General features: G+C 49.9%; 2 protein-coding genes across 11 annotated transcripts in view; one reads left to right on the forward strand and one right to left on the reverse strand.

Moving 5' to 3' along the window:
* The window catches only part of ABCG8 (ATP binding cassette subfamily G member 8), a 28,782-nt gene extending 9,476 nt beyond the window's left edge, over positions 1-19,306 (reverse strand). For 2 of the 4 annotated variants that reach the window (XM_001111321.5, XM_015112259.3), the window contains exons 1-6: positions 19,043-19,306; positions 13,368-13,469; positions 11,363-11,519; positions 4,674-4,912; positions 4,013-4,145; positions 3,631-3,900 (exon numbers count right to left, since the gene is read on the reverse strand). In XM_001111321.5, the coding sequence (XP_001111321.2) occupies positions 3,631-3,900; positions 4,013-4,145; positions 4,674-4,912; positions 11,363-11,519; positions 13,368-13,469; positions 19,043-19,105 (964 nt within the window). In that variant the 5' untranslated portion in view covers positions 19,106-19,306. The remainder of the gene's footprint in view (positions 1-3,630; positions 3,901-4,012; positions 4,146-4,673; positions 4,913-11,362; positions 11,520-13,367; positions 13,470-19,042) is intronic. The other 2 variants (XM_077959662.1, XM_015112260.3) reach the window with 1 other exon arrangement.
* Positions 13,423-19,732, forward strand: part of ABCG5 (ATP binding cassette subfamily G member 5) — a 33,328-nt gene continuing 27,018 nt past the window's right edge. For 5 of the 7 annotated variants that reach the window (XM_028831704.2, XM_001111277.4, XM_028831705.2 and 2 more), the window contains exon 1: positions 19,300-19,610. In XM_028831704.2, the coding sequence (XP_028687537.2) occupies positions 19,468-19,610 (143 nt within the window). In that variant the 5' untranslated portion in view covers positions 19,300-19,467. Of the gene's footprint in view, positions 13,548-17,473; positions 17,591-18,301; positions 18,507-19,299; positions 19,611-19,732 lie in introns of those variants that run through there. The other 2 variants (XM_077959663.1, XM_077959664.1) reach the window with 2 other exon arrangements.

The following is a 19,732-nucleotide window of genomic DNA, read 5'->3' on the forward strand; positions in this document are numbered from 1 at the left end:
CAGGTAGGTAGTGAGAATTCTATACAGATAGATTGTGAGAGTTCTATACAGAGAGTGAGAATTCTATCCAGATAGATAGTGAGAGTTCTATCCAGATGGGGAAAATTCTATCCAGATAGTGAGAGTTCTACCCAGATGGTGAGAGTTCTATCCAGATAGATAGTGAGAGTTCTATCCAGATGGTGAGAGTTCTATCCAGATAGATAGTGAGAGTTCTATCCAGATGGTGAGAGTTCTATCCAGATAGATAGTGAGAGTTCCATCCAGATGGGGAAAATTCTATCCAGATAGTGAGAGTTCTATCCAGATGGTGAGAGTTCTATCCAGATAGATAGTGAGAGTTCTATCCAGAGAGTGAGAGTTCTATCCAGATGGTGAGAGTTCTATCCAGGTAGGTAGTGAGAGTTCTATACAGATAGATTGTGAGAGTTCTATACAGAGAGTGAGAATTCTATCCAGATAGATAGTGAGAGTTCTATCCAGATGGGGAAAATTCTATCCAGATAGTGAGAGTTCTATCCAGATGGTGAGAGTTCTATCCAGATAGATAGTGAGAGTTCCATCCAGATGGGGAAAATTCTATCCAGATAGTGAGAGTTCTATCCAGATGGTGAGAGTTCTATCCAGATAGATAGTGAGAGTTCCATCCAGATGGGGAAAATTCTTTCCAGATAGTGAGAGTTCTATCCAGATGGTGAGAGTTCTATCCAGATAGATAGTGAGAGTTCTATCCAGATAGATAGTGAGAGTTCTATCCAGATGGGGAAAGTTCTATCCAGATGGGGGAAATTCTATCCAGATAGTAAGAGTTCTATCCAGATGGTGAGAGTTCTATCCAGATAGATAGTGAGAGTTCTATCCAGATGGGGAAAATTCTACCCAGATAGTGAGAGTTCTATCCAGATGGTGAGAGTTCTATCCAGAGAGTGAGAATTATATCCAGAGAGTGAGAGTTCTATCCAGATGGTGAGAGTTCTATCCAGATGGTGAGAGTTCTCTCCAGATGGTGAGAGTTCTATCCAGATAGTGAGAGTTCTATCCAGATGGTGAGAGTTCTATCCAGATGGTGAGAGTTCTATCCAGATGGTGAGAGTTCTATCCAGAGAGTGAGAATTATATCCAGAGAGTGAGAGTTCAAGCCAGATGGTGAGAGTTCTATCCAGAGAGTGAGAATTATATCCAGAGAGTGAGAGTTCAAGCCAGATGGTGAGAGTTCTATTTAGATAGATACTGAGAGTTCTATACAGATAGATAATGAGAGTTCTATCCAGACAGAGAGTGAGAGTTCTATCCAGATGGTGAAAGTTCTATCCAGTTAGTAAGAGTTCTATCCAGAGAGAGTTCTATCCAGATAATGAGAGTTCTATCCATATGGTGAGAGTTCTATCCAGATAGTGAGAGTTCTCGCTCTCACTGAAAATTAACAACTTGGCCTCCCAGGCAGCCTGCCCAAAGCAGGAGGATGTCTGGCTGGAGGGTTCCAGGGACTGGCCAACTTCAGGTAGATTTCTCACCGCCCCCTTTGTTGGCTGCTCTGCCCCAGGAGGGAGACAGCGCACTCGGCTGGAGACCCAATCTGATCAGCCCTGCCTCCTAAATCCAAGGGATGCTAACCTGTGGGGAGCACCAGGCAGCCCCACACCACAGCCATCCTCTTGCAGTGCCTCTGCCTTCTATCTCCAAGGCCCTGGCAATGCCACAAAAGGCAAACTGAGCCCAGCCACAGCCAGGATCTCCCTATACCCAGCTCAGTCTAGACCCATGCATGCCTGCCCACCCTCCCTCCATTCCTTTCCCAGAGCCTTGGCTTGGCTAGAGGTGACCTACTCCTCTCTCTCCCCCTTCCCTCCTCCCATATCCTCTTTTTTTTTTTTGAGATGGAGTCTCACTCTATCGCCCAGGCTGGGGTGCAGTGGCGCGATCTCAGCTCACTGCAACCTCCACCTCTCAGGTTCAAGCAATTCTCATGCCTCAGCCTCCCAAGTAGCTGGTACTATAGGCATGAGCCACTGTACCCAGTTAATTTTTATATTTTTAGTAGAGACAGGGTTTCGCCATGTTGACCAGGCTGGTCTCAAACTCCTGACCTCAGGTGATCTGCCTGCCTCAGCCTCTCAAAGTGCTGGGATTACAGGCGTAAGCCACCGCGCCTGGCCCTTCCTCCCCTTTTCATAACACATCTCAAGACAAGATAATGTCTAGGTGAGGTCTTATAAACCATGATGTGGCCCCCCAGTGTGCAGCACTGTGGCTCAAAACATCAGATTTTTGGGCACCCCAGGCCCCGTGTAGCTCTTGCATCCCAGGTTGGTGAGGGGTTCCTGCCCCAGGGCTTGTAGGCCAGAGCCCCCTCCAATAACAATATAAAATGTAAAAAAGAGTTTTCAGGTCTGCTGTGGACACTTGACTTCTGGTAACCCCTCTCCAGGGTTACTTAAAATTATTCCCTGGTGGCCAGGTTGGCAGGTGCCCTTTGGCCCCTATTCTGGGGATAGCTGGCCTGAGAATGACACATCGTCAGGAAGCCAGGCTGCCACCTGAGCATAGGGAGGGAGGTGACCTTTCTGTGAGTTTGTGCAGAACGTGAGTACATAGGGTGAGGGGCGGCCTGTCCTCCTGGGGTAAGGATGGTGGAGAACTTGGAACACTAGGAGGAGGGTGTGGGCAGCTGGATGAGGAGTCAGGGCCAGGGCTGGGCACCAGTCCCAGTTCTGTGCCTTACAGCTGTGCTGGAGCAGGTGTTTAGCTCTGCAGGCGCCAGGCTTCTCATCTGTAAAGATGGAGATGGCCTTGGCCTGGCAGGGGTTTGAGAGTCAAACAGGAGACCCTCTGGGCCTGGCATGTTTGGGCCCCCTGTTTGCCTTCAAGATGATCACTGTTGTCCTGTTTACTGGTGGAGTCTTTGCTACAGCTTGCCAGCCTGGGTGGAAGCTGGGGGCTCAGGTGACCTACAGGACAAGCCATGACAGCTGCCTCCCCGGGACCTGGTACAACAATGCCGCCTGTCCAGCAGCCAAGCCCTTCCTCAGCACTCAGGATTTCAGGCCAGGTACCTGGGAAGGCAACTGTCCCCTCCAGAATGAAGGCAGTGGCTCACGCTCCCTGAGTGTAATATGCTGAGGGTTCAGGAGCCAAGCAAAGGGCAAGTCTGGGGCTGCCAGAGCAATTTTCATATCTAGAGATTCTCTGGCCAAGGCCACCACCCTGGGCCCCTCTCTGCCACCCTGCACCTTCAGGCTCCCTGCCACTGTTTGAACACCAGGACATGTTTTAAGATCTGGTGACTTCTTGACCTTAAAGGTTGTTTTCCTACCGAGTCTGAATAAAGACTCTGATCTTTATTGATCCCCACCCTCTTGGATTCCATGCCCCCCCATCTTTGGAGCTTGCAAGTTTCTAATCTATCATGCACAGAAGGGTGGCTATTTGTCAGAAGCTTCTATTTCCAGGCCCTCATATCCAGCATTTGATAGCTGGTAAACCACCCCCTGTTCTTCTCCATCCTTGCTCCTCCTCTCCTGAAGCCTCTGGGAGTTTCTCCCCTGAATCTTTTCAGCAAGCTTGGGCAGGGTTTAAGCATCTGGGAGGCCCCGTGTGCCAGGGCCCTGGCTGCTGGCCTTGGGGACTCACCATAGAAGTCAGCGGGGTTGCTGTAGCGAGGACAGGGGTAGCCAATGGCTGTGAAATACTGGACCATGTGCTGGGCCGCCCCTAAGTAGATGGGGGTACCAGACGTCATCAGAAGGACCAGATCAAACAGCCTGAAGATGTCGGAGCGAGGCTGGTGGAGGGAGATGAGCACCAGCCGGTTGCCTTTGGCCAGTCTGGACAATGTCTTCACCAGGTTGTGTGCCGTGAAGCTGTCGAGCCCAGAGGTGGGTTCGTCGAGAATGAGGATGCCTTCCCAACACAGCGAGGAGCCTGGTGAGTCGGTGGGGCTCTGGCCAGACCAAGCCAAGCCTGAGGGGACCACACAGGTCCCTCTGCCCCCATCTGCCCCCTAGGCCCTCACCTGGGTTCCACAGGAGCTGCACCCCAATGCTGACTCTCCTGCGCTCGCCCCCCGACACCCCTCGCACATACGTGTTGCCCACGCGGGTGTCAGCGCACTGCCGAAGCCGCAGCTCCGCGATCACATCCTCCACCTGTGGGCCAGAAGGAGCTTTGAGACCACCCCAGGCGCCTCCTTCAGGGCTGGACACATTGTGACCCCAAGGATAAAGGCAACTGCTCCTCTGGCTGGGTTTGAAAGTGAAGGGAGACAGCTCCCGCACTTGAGTTCCAAGCTGCAACATTGGTTCCCCCTATTCTTTCCACAGGTCCCGAGCAGCCTCGACATACCGGGCATGGTGCTCTGTGCTAGGAACATGGCTGTGTACTGGGGACCATGGCTGTCTACCCACATGGAGGCCCAGAAAACACACAAACAAATACGCTCATCCTACATCTTAAAAAGTGCAATGAAGGGAACCAATGGACTGAGCTAGCTTCTGGCAAGCTGTGGGGTTTGAAAGGAGGGTGCAGGGCAGGCTGCAGCGCAGGGCGGGTGGACCGCAAGCTGAGTTGTTCAAACTCAACCTGTGGCTGGGTCCTGAGGCAGGGCAGCAGGGGAAGAGGGGGTCATGGACACTGTGGCTTCTTGGACCCTGGGGGTCACCACTGGGGCCAGTTACCCTTTTGTCACGCTGGGCCTGGGAGAAGGTTCTGGGCAGCCGCATCTGGGCAATGAAGGCCAGGGTCTCTCGCACAGTCAGGTTGGGGAGCAGCTGGTCGTGCTGGCGCACGTGGGCCACGCACTTCCTCACTAGCTGAGGCGAGCTGGGCTGCCCGTTGATCCAGATCTGGCCTGACTTGATCTTGCCACCGTGACCTCGGCTGGTGATCACGTCCAGCAACGAGGCTCTCCCACAACCTGCAAAGCCACCAGAGACATCCCTGAGAGCAGAGCTTCTGTGGGGGCCAGCCTGGCAGCCACTGCTCCCCACACACTCTCCAGGACCCTGGACTACTCTGTCCGTGCAGATGTGACCAGCCCCTAGAGAGGCAGCATAGTCCCTGGACCTAGCTGGGGTGGGCCCAGGACATGGAGCTCCAAGCCTTCTGTCTGCAGCCAATGTGAGCACCCCGTGGGGCTGTGAGGCCTGATGGTGCTGGGGGTTCAGGCCAGGCCAGCTAGTGGTGGCCTGACAGGAGAAGGCTAGAGTCCTAGATGCCACAGGGCCAGGTGGTGCCTGGAGCATTTGTCCCCTCCTGCCACCAACCAAGGCCCTTTCTCCCCAAGCAAGGCTAGTGTTAACGTAACTATTTTTGGCTGGCAAACATGCCAGCAATCTCTCATTATTCAATGTCGGTTGGCTCAGAAGCTGGTTTTGTGAGGACTAATTTGGAGCATTTATAGAGTGTCTTTTAAAAATGCAAAACCAAATCTATTTTGAGAAATAATGGAGGAAAATATAGAGAAATAATTGAAGTAGAAACGATTTTAAAACTACAGCACAGTGTACACATATGTTCTGACTGTATCCATACCCATCTCTCTCTTCTTTCCATCAGTGGTACTTTTTCTTTTTTTTTTTTTTTTTGAGACAGAGTCCCACTGTGTTGCCCAGGCTGAAGTGCAATGGCGTGATCTCAGTTCATTGCAATCTCTGCCTCCCAAGTTCAAGCAATTCTCCCTGCCTCAGCCTCCTGAGTAGCTGGGATTACAGGCGTCTGCCACCATGCCTGGCTAATTTTTGTATTTTTAGTAGAGATGGGGTTTCACCATGTTGGTCAGGCTGGTCTTGAACTCCTGACCTCAAGTGATCCACCAGCCTTGGCCTCTCAAAGTGCATCAGTAGTATTATTAATTCTCTTTTTTTATAAAAAGATTCACCTAACTGAGGGTGGAGGATGGGAGGAGGGAGAAGAGCAGGAAAAATCTCTTGGATACTAAGCTTAGTACCTGGGTGATTAAGTAATCTGTACAACAAAACCCCATTATACTAGTTTACCTATATAACAAACCTACTTGTGTACCCCCAAACCTAAAATAACGGTTAAAAAAAGATTCATTGCACTCGAGTTAACACCACCCTCTTCCGAATGATGTACTAATTATTATTGATTTGAGAAAGTCAGCATCAGATTGGATCTAGTTTCCAAAGGCTTTCGATGAGGCTCTTTCTGTGACAGCTGTTTAAGATGTGAGTGCGGATTGGGCTCAGGCTCAGAACATCTTCCTACCGTGGAGCTAGGAATGAGCTCTTTCCACTCACCCAGATGGAGTGTTTTCTGCTTGTTTGCGTGTTTGTTTTGGAGACGGGGGCTCACTCTGTGGCCCAGACTGGAGTGCGGTGGCATGATCTCAGCTCACCGCAGCCTCTGCCATGCCAGTTCAAGACATTCCCCTGCCTCAGCCTCCCGAGTAACTGGGAATACAGGCTCCTGCCACCACACCCGGCTAATTTTTGTGTTTTTAGCAGAGACAGGGTTTCACCATGTTGGCCAGGCTGGTCTCGAACGTTGGCCTCAGGTGATCTGCCTGCCTTGGCCTCCCAAAGTTCTGGGATTACAGACGTGAGCCACCGTGCCCGGCCCCAGACGGAGTTTTGATTTCCTTACTGGAGAGCAAGTTTTCCAAGTTGTGTTCAAACAGACTTGTCACATGTTGAGCCAATACATATGTGACAAGTCCTTCCTGCCACACACTATGTGCTTCTTGCAGGAAGCCCCAGAGCACCCAGTGCAAACCTCAAAAACCAAGAAGCTTCCCCACATGATCTCTCTGGTTACTGTGCAGAGGATCTCAGGGTAGAAGGGGCCTGTGCGCTACCTCTGGGTGTACCTCATTTAAGATCCCTGAGAACATAAGTGGAGCAAAATAGCCAGGAGAGAAACCTGGGAGAGAAGCTTCAGAGCCAGGCTCCAGGGGCACCGAGGACTTCACCAACATTCACAGGGACCACGGATTCCCACTCAGAAAGCAGGAAGTCCACGTTTTCTGAGCAAAACTTTGTGAGAGCAGTGGGGAGCCTTTCCAATGGAGGATGCCTGTGGTATCTGGGGAGACTCTTTATATGGTATGGCTCACCCAAATCTCATCCAAATTGTAATCCCCGCTTGTCGAGGGAGGGACCTGGTGGGAGGTGATTGGATCATGAAGGCAGATTTCCCCCATGCTGTTCTCATGATAGTGAGTGAATTCTTATGAGATCTGATGTTTTAAAAGTGTTTGGCCATTCCTCCCCTCACTCTCCTCTCCTGCCACCATGTAAAATGTGCCTTGCTTCCCCTTTGCCTTCCACCGTGATTGTAAGTTTCCTGAGGCCTCCCCAGTCATGAGGAACTGTGAGTCAATTAGACCTGTTTTCTTTATAAGTTACCCAGTCTCAGGTAGTTCTTTAGAGCAGAGTGAAAACGGACTAACACACCCTGCATGAACTAAGACAAAACACCCACTGGCATTCAAGACCCTTATTGAATGGCTGGAATCTCCGAATCAGTAAACTCATCAATTGGAAACCACTTTTGGCATTGCTGAATCGATAAAAGAAACTAAAATGCCTAGGGCTGTTTTCTTTTATTTTCTTTTTTTCTTTTTTGAGATAGTATTTTGCTCTTGCTGCCCAGGCTGGAATGCAATGGCACAATCTCAGCTCACTGCAACCTCTACCTCCCAGGTTTAAGCAATTCTCCCACCTCAGCCTCCCGAGTAGCTGGGATTACAGGCATGTGCCACTACACCCAGCTAATTTTTTTTTTTTTCCAGTAGAGACAGGGTTTTACCATATTGGCCAGGCTGGTCTCAAACTCCTGACCTCAGGTGATCCACCTGCCTCAGCCTCCCAAAGTGCTGGGATTACAGGCATAAGCCACCATGCCCAGCCAGGCTGTTTTCTTTATAGTTAAAAAATTATGGCCAGCGTTCTTTTGTGTGTGTGTTGGGCAGGTGGAGGAGGGGATGTCAGTAAAAGTCACAGGAAGTGTAGTTGATGAACCTTTCTAATAAATCATTTTAATAATTTCAGTTGCTCAGTTAAACTAAATTTGGCCTGAGACTGCCTGCATACTTTGAGTTCCCACAGAGCAAACTGCAAGCAAACTTAATATGTAAACAAACTGCAACTTATCTTAGCAGTATATTCCCTTAAGACAGAGATTGGCTGAGACAAGTTGCTGAGTCTCAGCCAATCATGGCAGCTAAGCATCAGCCAATCACAATCACTGCCTCAACCTACCAACTGATGAGATCCTGTCCATATCCAACACCTGATCACATCACCCTCCAATAAATAAGGTGAACACCCAACTGTAACCAATCAGCTATTTCTGTAGAGCACTTGCTTTTTCTGTCTACAAATATCACCTGACCAAATTGCTTGAGGGAGCTCTCTGAACTGGTCCTGTTTTTGAGTGCTGCCAGATTCATTAATCACTATTTGCTCAAATAACTCTATTGAATCTGTAGTTAAACAACCAGGAGCTGCTGGATGCAGTGGCTCACGCCTGTAATCCCAGCACTTTGGGAGGCCAAGGCAAGCGGATCACCTGAGGCCAGGAGTTGGCGATCAGCCTGGCCACCATGGAGAAACCACATCTCTACAAAAAATACAAAAGCAATTAGCCAGGCATAGTGGCACCCACCTGTAATCCCAGCTACTCAGGAGGCTGAGACATGAGAATCATTTGAACCCAGGAGGCAGGGGTTGCAGTGAGCTGAGATCACATACTGCACTCCAGCCTAGGTGATAAAGCAAGACTCTCAGAAAAACAAAACAAAACAAAACCAATTAAAAAACAAAAACGAAAAACCAGAAGACTATTCAACGTAATTTATTCATTCCTTTCTAAGACATGAGATCTTGCTGTATTGCCCAGGCTGGAATGCAGTGACACAATCATAGCTCACTTCAGTTTTGAACTCCTGGCTCAAGCACTCCTCCTGAGTAGCTGGGATTACAGGGGCATGGCACGCTGCCCAGCTAATTTTTTATTTATTTATTTATTTTTATTTTATTTATTTATTTATTTATTTTTTGAGACGGAGTCTCGCTCTGCCACCCAGGCTGGAGTGCAGTGGCCGGATCTCAGCTCACTGCAAGCTCCGCCTCCCGGGTTCACGCCATTCTCCTGCCTCAGCCTCCCGAGTAGCTGGGACTACAGGCGCCGCCACCTCGCCCGGCTAGTTTTTTGTATTTTTAAAGTAGAGACGGGGTTTCACCGTGTCAGCCAGGATGGTCTCGATCTCCTGACCTCGTGATCCGCCCGTCTCGGCCTCCCAAAGTGCTGGGATTACAGGCTTGAGCCACCGCGCCCGGCCTAATTTTTTAAATTAAAAAAAAATTATTTTATTGAGGGAGTCTCCTCCCTATGTTGCTCAGGCTAGTCTTGAACTCCTGGCCTCAAGCAGTCCTCCTGCCTCAACCTCCAAATATTCAATACAATTATTGCTCTGCTTTTCTGAACTTTCCTCAACCACAAATTAGGGATACTGACAGCTAGAGGGTTGTATGTGCGAAGTATTAACCATGATATGACCCTAAGTAAAGACCCATGTGTCCCCTAGATGCTGGATTCAGGAAGAGAAAGTAGATACAACAAGAAACACTACTAGATGTTATAAATAAAAATACAATAGTAGGCCCATGAGGGATCCTCTTTTTTCTTTTTCTTTTCCTTTTTTTTTTGAGACGGAGTCTCACTCTGTTGCCCAGGCTGGAGTGCAGTGGCACAATCTCAGCTCACTGTAAGCTCTGCCTCCCGGGTTCACGCCATTCTCCTGCCTCCGCCTCCTGAGTGGCTGGGACTACAGGCGCCCGCCACCATGCCTGGCCAATTTTTTGTATTTTTTAGTAGAGACGGGGTTTTACCATGTTAGCCAGGATGGTCTCGATCTCCTGACCTCGTGATCCACCTGCCTCGGCCTCCCAAAGTGCTGGGATTACAGGCGTGAGCCACCGCGCCACGTTTTTCTTATTTAGGTCAGGATTGCAGGGACAGGGACAAAGTGAGAGGAACTTCATGACTGTGATGCTGTTTCAGTTACAAAGTGCATTTATATATAAGATTTCATTTGGCCGGGCGCGGTGGCTCAAGCCTGTAATCCCAGCACTTTGGGAGGCCGAGACGGGCGGATCACGAGGTCAGGAGATCGAGACCATCCTGGTTAACACGGTGAAACCCCGTCTCTACTAAAAAATACAAAAAAACTAGCCGGCCGAGGTGGCGGACGCCTGTAGTCCCAGCTACTCGGGAGGCGGAGGCAGGAGAATGGCGTGAACCCGGGAGGCGGAGCTTGCAGTGAGCTGAGATCCGGCCACTGCACTCCAGCCTGGGCGGCAGAGCGAGACTCCGTCTCAAAAAAAAAAAAAAAAAGATTTCATTTGATCTTTGGTTATACAGTAAACAGAACTTATCTACCAAATGGGTGTAAAAGTTTGGAGCAGATGTTTAAAAAAATTGAGTAATCTCTACCTCTGGAAATGATTAATTAAAAGATATAAAATTCTCTCTCTAACATTATGTAAGGGTGTCCCAGGGAGAAATGCGTTGATCCGAGAATCATGAAACCAAAGTTCTAGTTCTAGCTCTGCATTAAATATGTGTCCTTACGAGAATCTCTCAATTTCTCTGGATTTGAGGCTCCTCATCTGTCAAATGGAGGGAAGTGTGTGTGTGTGTGTGTGTGTGTGTGTGTGTGTGCGTGCGTGATCCCGCACAAGAGAATACTCTAGACACACTGAGGAGTAGGGAGTTTGAACACCTTCCTTTAAAAATGCTTCCAAAATGGTAGGGGAAAGAAAGGTGGAACATAATGAGAATGAACTCTGTTCCCCAAGCCCCCTTTCAGCTCAGACATTCTCTCATTTTAAAACTGGCTGTGGAAATGACAATTTGAGGCACTCCAAGAACATGGCTCTTTGCAGACGAGTGAAGGTTGTGCTAAGTAAGACGCTGGAGAGGCTGAGAGGTGAGAGTGTGGCAGGGGCTTCTGGCCATAATCAGAATGTGATTGCGGAAGAACAACCTGAACCCATGCCCCTCGTGGCTGGAGGAGTCTGAAAAGAACATCACATGCTGAAGCTGTTTGCTGATCTTTCAGTCCAGGTGTCAGCCAAAGTCAGATGCTCTGGCCACAGCCCCAGGTGGACAAGAGGCACACTCATGACTCTTAACAACAGCACCTACCCACAAAAGCCAGCAAATGGAGGAGCCAGGATTTGAGCCGAGGTCTGTCTGACCCAGAACCTGTGCTCTCAACCATTCTGCTGTATTATTCTACTAGTCAGCAAAGAGCTCCACAAGAAGCATCCATTTGTCCAAAGGACCATTCTGCATCCCAGGAGAGAAACCATTGCCCAGCGATTTGCCTTTCCGGTACCTGAGCTCCCTATGATGGCCAGCATCTGCCCACTTCTGACTTTGAAGCTTAGGTTTTGGATGCCCAGCTCACAAGAATTCCGGCGGCTGGCAGATGTCCAGGGCATCTTGAACTGAGCCAGGTGCTCAAACCAAGGGACCTGAGAAGCCAGGTCCACCTGTGGGGAGACATCAGAAGGTTCCTTAGAGAGCTGAATGGTTCAGAGGGCTTCAGCAACTTCTGTTTAGCATCGTCGTTCCCCAGGTGGCCCCTCTCTAGAGAGGATGTGTCCTCACCCACACACAATAGGCCCCAACCCAGGTTTTACCAAACACGGAAGCGGGATCCATGCTGAGAACCTGTAGCTGCTGTTTCCAGGTCTGAAGATAAGAGGAATGAAAAGCATGTACAGGCCGGGCGTGGTGGCTCACGCCTGTAATCTCAGCGCTTTAGGAGGCTGAGGCAGGTGGATCACCTGAGGTCAGGAGTTCCAGACCAGCCTGGCCAACATGGTAAAACCCTGTCTCTACTAAAAATACAAAAATTAGCCAGGTGTGGTGGTGGGTGCCTGTAATCCCAGCTACTCGGGAGGTTGAGGCAGGAGAATCACTTGAATGTGGGAGGCAGAGATTGCAGTGAGCCAAGGTTGCGCCACTGCATCCCAGCCTGGGGCAACAGAGTGAGACTCTCAAAAAAAAAAAAAAAAGGAAAAAAGAAAGGCATGTGCAACAGTGGTACAGAAATAAAAATAAAACATGAAGCAAAATGTCTTTACTAATAATTTATCAAATGTTTACTATGTGCAAGACATTGTGTTAATCACTTAACATCCATCACCTTATTCAATCCTCATTGCAAACCTATAACACAGACACGATCAGAATCCTTGTTTTACAGATGAGGCTCAGAGCAGTTAAGTAACTTGCTCAAGGTCACACAGCTGGTAAGTGGCAGAGCAGAGAAAGGCTCATTGGCTTGTCCCAACTCACACCCACAGGAAGCCAGACTCAGGCCTCTGAAGTTCACCATCCCAGGCCCCACCATGTTCCATCTGGGTCCTTGGGAAGGTGAGGGAATATGGATCCTTGAATCTGACCAGGGGGTTCCTGGGTGCCTCTGAAAGGTCAGTGGTTGTCTTTGCACTCTGGATGTTTTATTTATTTATTTTTTTTTTGAGACTGAGTCTGGCTCTGTCGCCCAGGCTGGAGTGCAGTGGCCGGATCTCAGCTCACTGCAAGCTCTGCCTCCCGGGTTTACGCCATTCTCCTGCCTCAGCCTCCCTAGTAGCTGGGACCACAGGCGCCCACCACCTCGCCCGGCTAGTTTTTTGTATTTTTTAGTAGAGATGGGGTTTCACCGTGTTAGCCAGGATGGTCTCGATCTCCTGACCTCGTGATCCGCCCGTCTCGGCCTCCCAAAGTGCTGGGATTACAGGCTTGAGCCACCGCGCCCGGCCTGCACTCTGGATGTTTTATAAGCTCCAGGGATAGTACATTTTACAAAAAAAGAATATATATATATATATATACACACACACACACACATATATATATATATATATATAAACTGATGAAATCTGAATAAAGTCTGTAGTTAATAGCATTGTACATTTTAATTTCTTAGTGTTCATAATTATACTATGGGTATGCAAGATGTTAACATTCGGGGAAGCTGGACAATGGGTATATGGAAACACTGTATTATTTTTGCATTTTTTTTCCAAAATCTAAAGTTATTTCAAAATATAGTTTAAAAAGAGTCCCAGAGACATTTTTCTATAGATTCACACATTTTGCTTTATGTTTATACAACAATTTCATTCTCTTTTCAAGCCTCTCAACCTCCAGCTCTGATATATGCCATTGATGACACCTATTGCACCTGACACGTGAGGCATGAATGTGGACTGGACTCTGTCCTTGGGGGTGGAGGGCCTGTAAGGTGGGCCCACCCTTTTATTCCACCTGGGGAATTTCCTGGCTGTCCCTGCCTGCTCCTCTCCCCTTGAACCCAGGCGTGCCTCTACCTGGTAGTTGAGGTCTCTGACCTCCAGAGTGTTGGGCTGACCACTGTAGGTGAAGTACAGGCTGTTGTCAGTTTCAGAGGAGAACAATCTATCCTGGAGGCCCTGTGGGAGACAGGACAGGTGAGGGGCTCCTTTGGAAGCCGCTGAGAACATAGGAGAAGACAAGGAGGAAACCGACAGGTGAGAGCAACTTCTTAGAGCCGACGTAGTTGAAATCTCAAATTGGCAAGAGATGGGATTGCACAGGTGGAGCCTTGGCGCTTTGGGAAAATAGGAGCGCTGACAAGGGCCCATCTCCTCTTCCCTTCAGAGAGAGCTTCAGGGCTTCTCCTGGGGCACCTGCCCCAGAGAACCTCAACCTCAGGCTGGTGGAGCCTGAAGCCAAGCGGCTTACGGTAAAGAGACCCAGACTCTGGACTGGAGAGAGTTCTATAAACAAACCTCTGTGCTCCGAGAAGATCTGACTGGAGCGGGCAGACCCTTTGCCTTTAACTTTCCCTGCAGCTGGCTTCATATCTCCTAATGCCAAACAGACATGACACATGCAGCATATGAGAGGGAAGTAGCTGTCGAGAGTTAATGCCCAATACTCATGAAGACACCACCCTGAGAAAAGTCCTAACCAACTTCTTAGTCCTCACTAACATCTGGCATACGTCTCCTCACATCTGATTTTGATGAGGAGTTCGTGCAATGAAGCAACTGAAAATGCTGCTGGGAGCTTTGAGAGGTAGTGCCTCTCATCGTCATCATCATGTTGTTGTTATTGTTGAAGTGGTGGTATATTTGAATGTACATTAAAAAATCAGCATTTCATGGTGTCAGCTGATACCTTTGAAAGGTACTAACCATCTGCAGACCTGAATTCCTCCTATTCTGACAATTCTATCATTTAAATCATTGAGGCCCAAACAAAGAAGCAACTAGGAAGTCCCCCACCATTTCTTTTTCTTTGGATTGGGTCTTGCTGTATCACCCAGGATGGAGTGCAGTGAAACGATCAGAGCTCACTGCATCCTCGACCTCTCAGGCTCAAGCAATCCTCCCACCTCAGCCTCCTAAGCAGCTGGGACTACCGGCGTGCGCCACCACACCCAGCTAATTTTTGTATTTTTCGTAGAGACAGGGTTTCGCCATGTTGGTCGCAAACTCCTGGGCTCAAGTGATCCACCCACCTCAGCCTCCCAAAGTGCTGTGATTACAGGCGTGAACCACCTCGCCTGACGCCCATTTTTTACTGCATTCAATTTTTCTTACATTTCTGTCAGGCAGGAACAAGTACATTTTCATTAACAAGTTCCCACAGACTTTCCTCCTCAAGCCACCATTCTCACACTATACATTCCTTCAATCAACCACGCATCCAGCAAACACTTATGGAGAGTCCAGAACACCCTTCGGGCTTGGAATTTGGGATGTGACAATGAAAAGGCTGTTGAAAAGCTTAGATTTTGGCAGGTGAGACAGGTGATTAGGATGGAGCGAGACAGATCGGACAGAGAGGGAGGCTGGTGGGTTTATTTTCACTGTGTACGCAACGCACACACATGCTGTAGGTGAAAATAACAAGAGTATGCTTTACGTGAAAATAACAAATGCCATACGGCAGGGTTCTTGTCAAAGTACCCCTGCAACGATGGGGGCCAGAAGTCCTTGGAAAGAACATTCCAGGTCAGTGGAGGCGGAGGGAAAGAAATTCGGTGACAGTATGCGGCAGGCGTGCTGTGGGGAACCCCCAGAGTTCTGGGACAGCGTGAAAAGCAGCAGACCAAAGTGACTTCCATTGCTTAATGTTTGAATTATCACCATAAAGACCCAAAATTATACAGAAAAAAATGGGAAAGAGAAACACCTAATTCAGGAGAGGGGTTATCTCTGGGGAGCAGGAAGAGATGAAAAGAGAAAGGGGACACAGTAGGAGTGCAGGATCAGGCTTCAAAGCTTTTGGTAATTGGTGGCGTGTACATGAGGGTTCTTTAAGCTGATTTGTGTATAATATTTCACAATATGTTGTCAAATTGAGAGAGCAAGCCAGTGAGTAGAACTCCAGAGTTCCGTTCCCACCTCAACCCCAGCTGCCAAAGCCCCAAAGCAGGAGGGAGGTTGGGGGAGAGGAGGTAAGAAGGTCTGTGACCCAAGCTCCTGGGGAGATTGAAAACAGCTCAGACTGATGCTGGACTCCTGGCAGATCAGCGCTTTGGTCTTGCCCCTCACTCGCCCTCTGCACCGTCACCATACACATTGCTTCGTTGTCCCATTTTTGTTTGTTGTTGAATCATCAAAGAATCTTAGCCATTGCCAGCTGTGTGCGGTGGCTCATGCCTGTAATCCCAGTGCTTTGGGAGGCTGAGGCGGGCAGATCACCTGAGGCCAGGAGTTCAAGACCAGCCTGGCCAACACAGTGAAACCCTGTGTCTGCTAAAAATAAAAAAAAAAAATTAGCCAGGCATGGTGAAGCACCCCTATAGTCCCAGCTACCCTACTCGAGAGGCTGAGGCAGGAGAATCGCTTGAACTGGGCAGGTGGAGGTGCAGGGAGCTGAGATCATGCCTCTGCACTCCAGCCTGGGCCACAGCGTGAGACTTTGTCAAAAACAAAACAAAACAAAAGCAAAAATCTTATCCATTGCTAAGAGACTCATGTGGGTTAACATGCATCTTGCTGTTGTTTTTAAAACAAATATCTGCAGGACGATATTAGACAATGTAAATGAGCTGAGAAATTACTTCTGCTGGCCCAAACACCCCCAGGTCGGATTTAGGCATGGAGGAGGGGCTGAGGAAGGAAGGTCAGACATTTGGAGTCTGGAGCGATGCGTGGAGGTGACCTGCAGCCCAACTGGGTTCCACTGTGCGGTACTTTGAGAAGGGGAGGGAGCTGACAGAAAGACGAGGCAGAGCAGACACTGGATAAGAGGAAGGGGAAAGGTGCCTGGTTCCTTGTTCCAAGGCTCGCCCCAAGCCCCTTCACTGTGGGCTGGGAAGGCAGGTATGGATCAGCCCGGACTCCAACCACCACTGAGGGATTGTGCCTTCCAGGAGGCATAGGCAGCTCGTCTTTCGGAGGAAGAAAATTAGTGCCTGGGTTGGGGACGACCTCTGTTCCATTTTAAAATATTTTCCTTGGCTCCCAGGAAGGATTTGTTAGACTCTTCCTGAGGTTTTGACAAACTCTCTGTATTTTTCAAATACTTAAATATCTATTCGGCTGACATCTTAATCAGTACACCTGTCAGAACATCACTTGAATTTCCGACAGGCGACACCCAAAAAAGCAAAAGCAGGTTTATTTGTAGGTAACCAGCTCTGCTCCTGCTGGGCTACATTGTAATTTCTCCCCGTATTAACTTCTGATCGAATTCCTGAGTCAGATGCCTAGGCAAGAAGGAAACTCACAGCGTACATGTTTCTAGTTCTGACATGAGGAGCCTGTGCCTCGCGGGGAGTGATGTACTGACGCTCGCGGCTGGAGGGTTGGCGAGGGGACACGCAGGACTTGTTTTTGGCTGAAGGAATTTTATCGAAACATTCAGCCTAGGTCACACACAGCTCTGCCTGCTGCAGGGTCTCTCTTGTCCTTCTCTGTTGCTTCTCCTGCCCATGGCATGAAGAGTGCGTGGGTTAAGGGCACTTACCACTCCAGGTGCCTAAGCTGCCAGAATTCTCTGTGCAAATGGCCCCAAGTCCATCCCCAGGGTCTGTGCACTTCCTTCCTCCCCGGCCCAACCTCCTGAGGACCTTTAGGCCAGAGAGGTATATATGTCTGTGCAGGGCAGGGCTGCAATGCAGGTAGGCAGGAGGGTGACCACCCAGGGTGTTGAGGGCCCCATGGAGTGGGATGGAGCTGAGGGGGGGCAGAAAGGGGGACAGGTTGTGGCTTGGGCTAGAAGTGGTTCCCCCGTACCAGTGCATTCTACCCAAGATGCCTTAGAATTTCTCAGTTTACACCTGACCTTTCAGGTTGTGAGGAAGATATGTCGAGACAAGAGGATAGAAACTAGAGAACACACGCTGATGTTCCCACAAAAGCCATCTGTCACCCTGTCTCACCCATCACTTCACTACTGAGACCAACCCGACAGCCACATGGGCGGAGGAGACACCAGTGGAGTCCCCAGCATGGGTGGGCACGTTTCTATGATGGAGTCTCATTGGGAAAAAGCAAAACTGGCCAGGAGCGCTGACTCATACCTGTAATCCCAGCACTTTGGGAGGCTGAGGAGTGTGGGTATCTTTGACTGTTCTTATAGCTTGACTGATGACTTTTATATATCTAGACATAGGAAATGTGACCCTCATTCTCTTGTTCCAAGCCCCACACGTGTTAGGGGCAGACCCTCGCTCAGCACCTGGAGTGACAGGATTGGACAGAAGGGAAGCAGAAATGGCAGGGCTGGAGTGCATTTCTGGTGCGGTCCTAGCATTTCTTTGCCTCTCAAGCTGTGGTGGCTGAATCGTCAGCCCTCCCAGGCAGAAAGTGTTCCCAAAGCCCTGCTAGCTTTCTATTCTATTCAGGCTTTAACCATTCCCCAAAGTGGTGGGCCCCACAGGGTATTCAGAGAGCAGAGCTGGTCAGGTGTGGTGGTTGCAGAACCGACTAGAAATGGTGGGCTCCTTGGGTCTGGCCGAGTCAAGTCCTGGAAACTCAAGGCCAGTCCAGATGGTTTTCCCCATTGGGTGCGGAGTCCTCAGTCATGCTTATCTTTCTCTCCTCCCTCCTACCCACGACAGGCAAAGATGGAAAGGTGGGATGGGGTGAGGCGGTGGGAGCGGGGATTTGCTTCTTGCCTGTCTTCCAGTTTAGCCTCCTGCTTCAAATCCTGCCACACTCCAATTTCAGTCAAAGGCTATTTCTTGAGTAAACACTTCTCAGGTAAAATGAGGAGGGAAACGTACCTCCACCTCCTGCCGCCTGGCTGCTTCTACTCCTTCCAGCTTTCTCCCAGACTTTACGATTGCCTGCTAGAGCCACACATGCTGATGTTCCCACAAAAGCTGCCTGTCACCCTGTCTCACCCATCACTTACTACTGAGACCAACCTGACAGCCACATGGGCAGAGGAGACACCAGTGGAGTCCCCGGCATGTGTGGGCACATTTCTATGATGGAGTCTCATTGGGAAAAAGCAAAACTGGCCAGGTAAGCGGCTCATGCCTGTAATCCCAGCACTTTGGGAGGCTGCTGAGGGTGGGTAACCTGAGATCAGGAGTTTGAGCCTGACCAACATGGTGAAACCCTGTCTCTACTAAAAAATACAAAATTTGCCAGGTGTGGTGGCAGGTGCCTGTAATCCCAGCTACTTGGCAGGCTGAGGCAGGAGAATCACTTGAACCCAGGAGGCAGAGCTTGCAGTGAGCCGAGATAGCGCCACTGCTCTCCAGCCTGGGCAACAGAGCAAGACTCTGTCTCAAAAAAAAAAAAGAAAAAAGAAAAAGTGAAATTGTCCCACATCACACATAAGAACATGATTTCCCTAAAGGAGTGTTTCTTAGGGCAGAAAGTGACCTCAGAGGCCTCTGGGACCCTGAATCTGTTCCCCTCAGCCCTTTGCCATGTCCTCACACTGCTTGCTATCCGGGTGGTGCTAAGACAGAAGGCTCCTGAGGGAAGAGAGAAAGGTTGGATTTCTCCTGCCCGCCCACCGGGCCTGGGCTGACTCCCCATCGCTCACTCACCGAGGCATCCTGGGCAGCGGTCCCTTTCGGCAGCCCTCTCTCCTCTGCCACCTTCCCAGCCATGGGGCCCACAGGTCTGTGCCCCTGCGCTGCAGCTCTCTTAGACCCAGCTGCTGCCTGCCAGGGCCAGTGTCTTCACTCTGTTTCCTGGAGCCTCCTGCCCTGGGCCCGTCTCTCCCAGCATTCCTCTCTGGCAAGCCCACCTACAAACATGTGTGTGTTCTGCCCACTGTCAAGATAAGGACGCGCTGGCTAAAGGTACATCAGATAATGGTCTCCGTGGCCAAGTCCCAGTCCTGCCATCCCGAGGGATTCCGGGGTCAGGTGGAGCAGGCAGGGCAGTCTGCCCCAGGCTCCCCAACTGAAGCCACTCTGGGGAGGGTCAGGCCACCAGAAAATTTGCTCAGCTTTGCTGCCTGTTGGCCATGGGTGACCTCTCATTTTTGAGCCCCGGAGGGTCCACGGGTCTCCAAGTAAACAGGGGCTCCCAGAGCTCCCTGGAGGGGGCTCCTGCCACTGCCCTGGAGCCTCACAGCCTGGGCATCCTCCATGCCTCCTACAGTGTCAGGTAAGGCAGAGCCCTTGCTGCTGCTGCTCCCCCAGGAGTACGGGGCTCTGCACTCAACCCTCTGCTGCCTTTCTTCACGCTTTAGGTGTCTGCCTGGGGACTTTGGGTTCCCTCTTTAGTGG

The sequence above is a fragment of the Macaca mulatta genome, chromosome 13 (assembly GCF_049350105.2).
Source record: "Macaca mulatta isolate MMU2019108-1 chromosome 13, T2T-MMU8v2.0, whole genome shotgun sequence".
NCBI lineage: Eukaryota > Metazoa > Chordata > Mammalia > Primates > Cercopithecidae > Macaca > Macaca mulatta.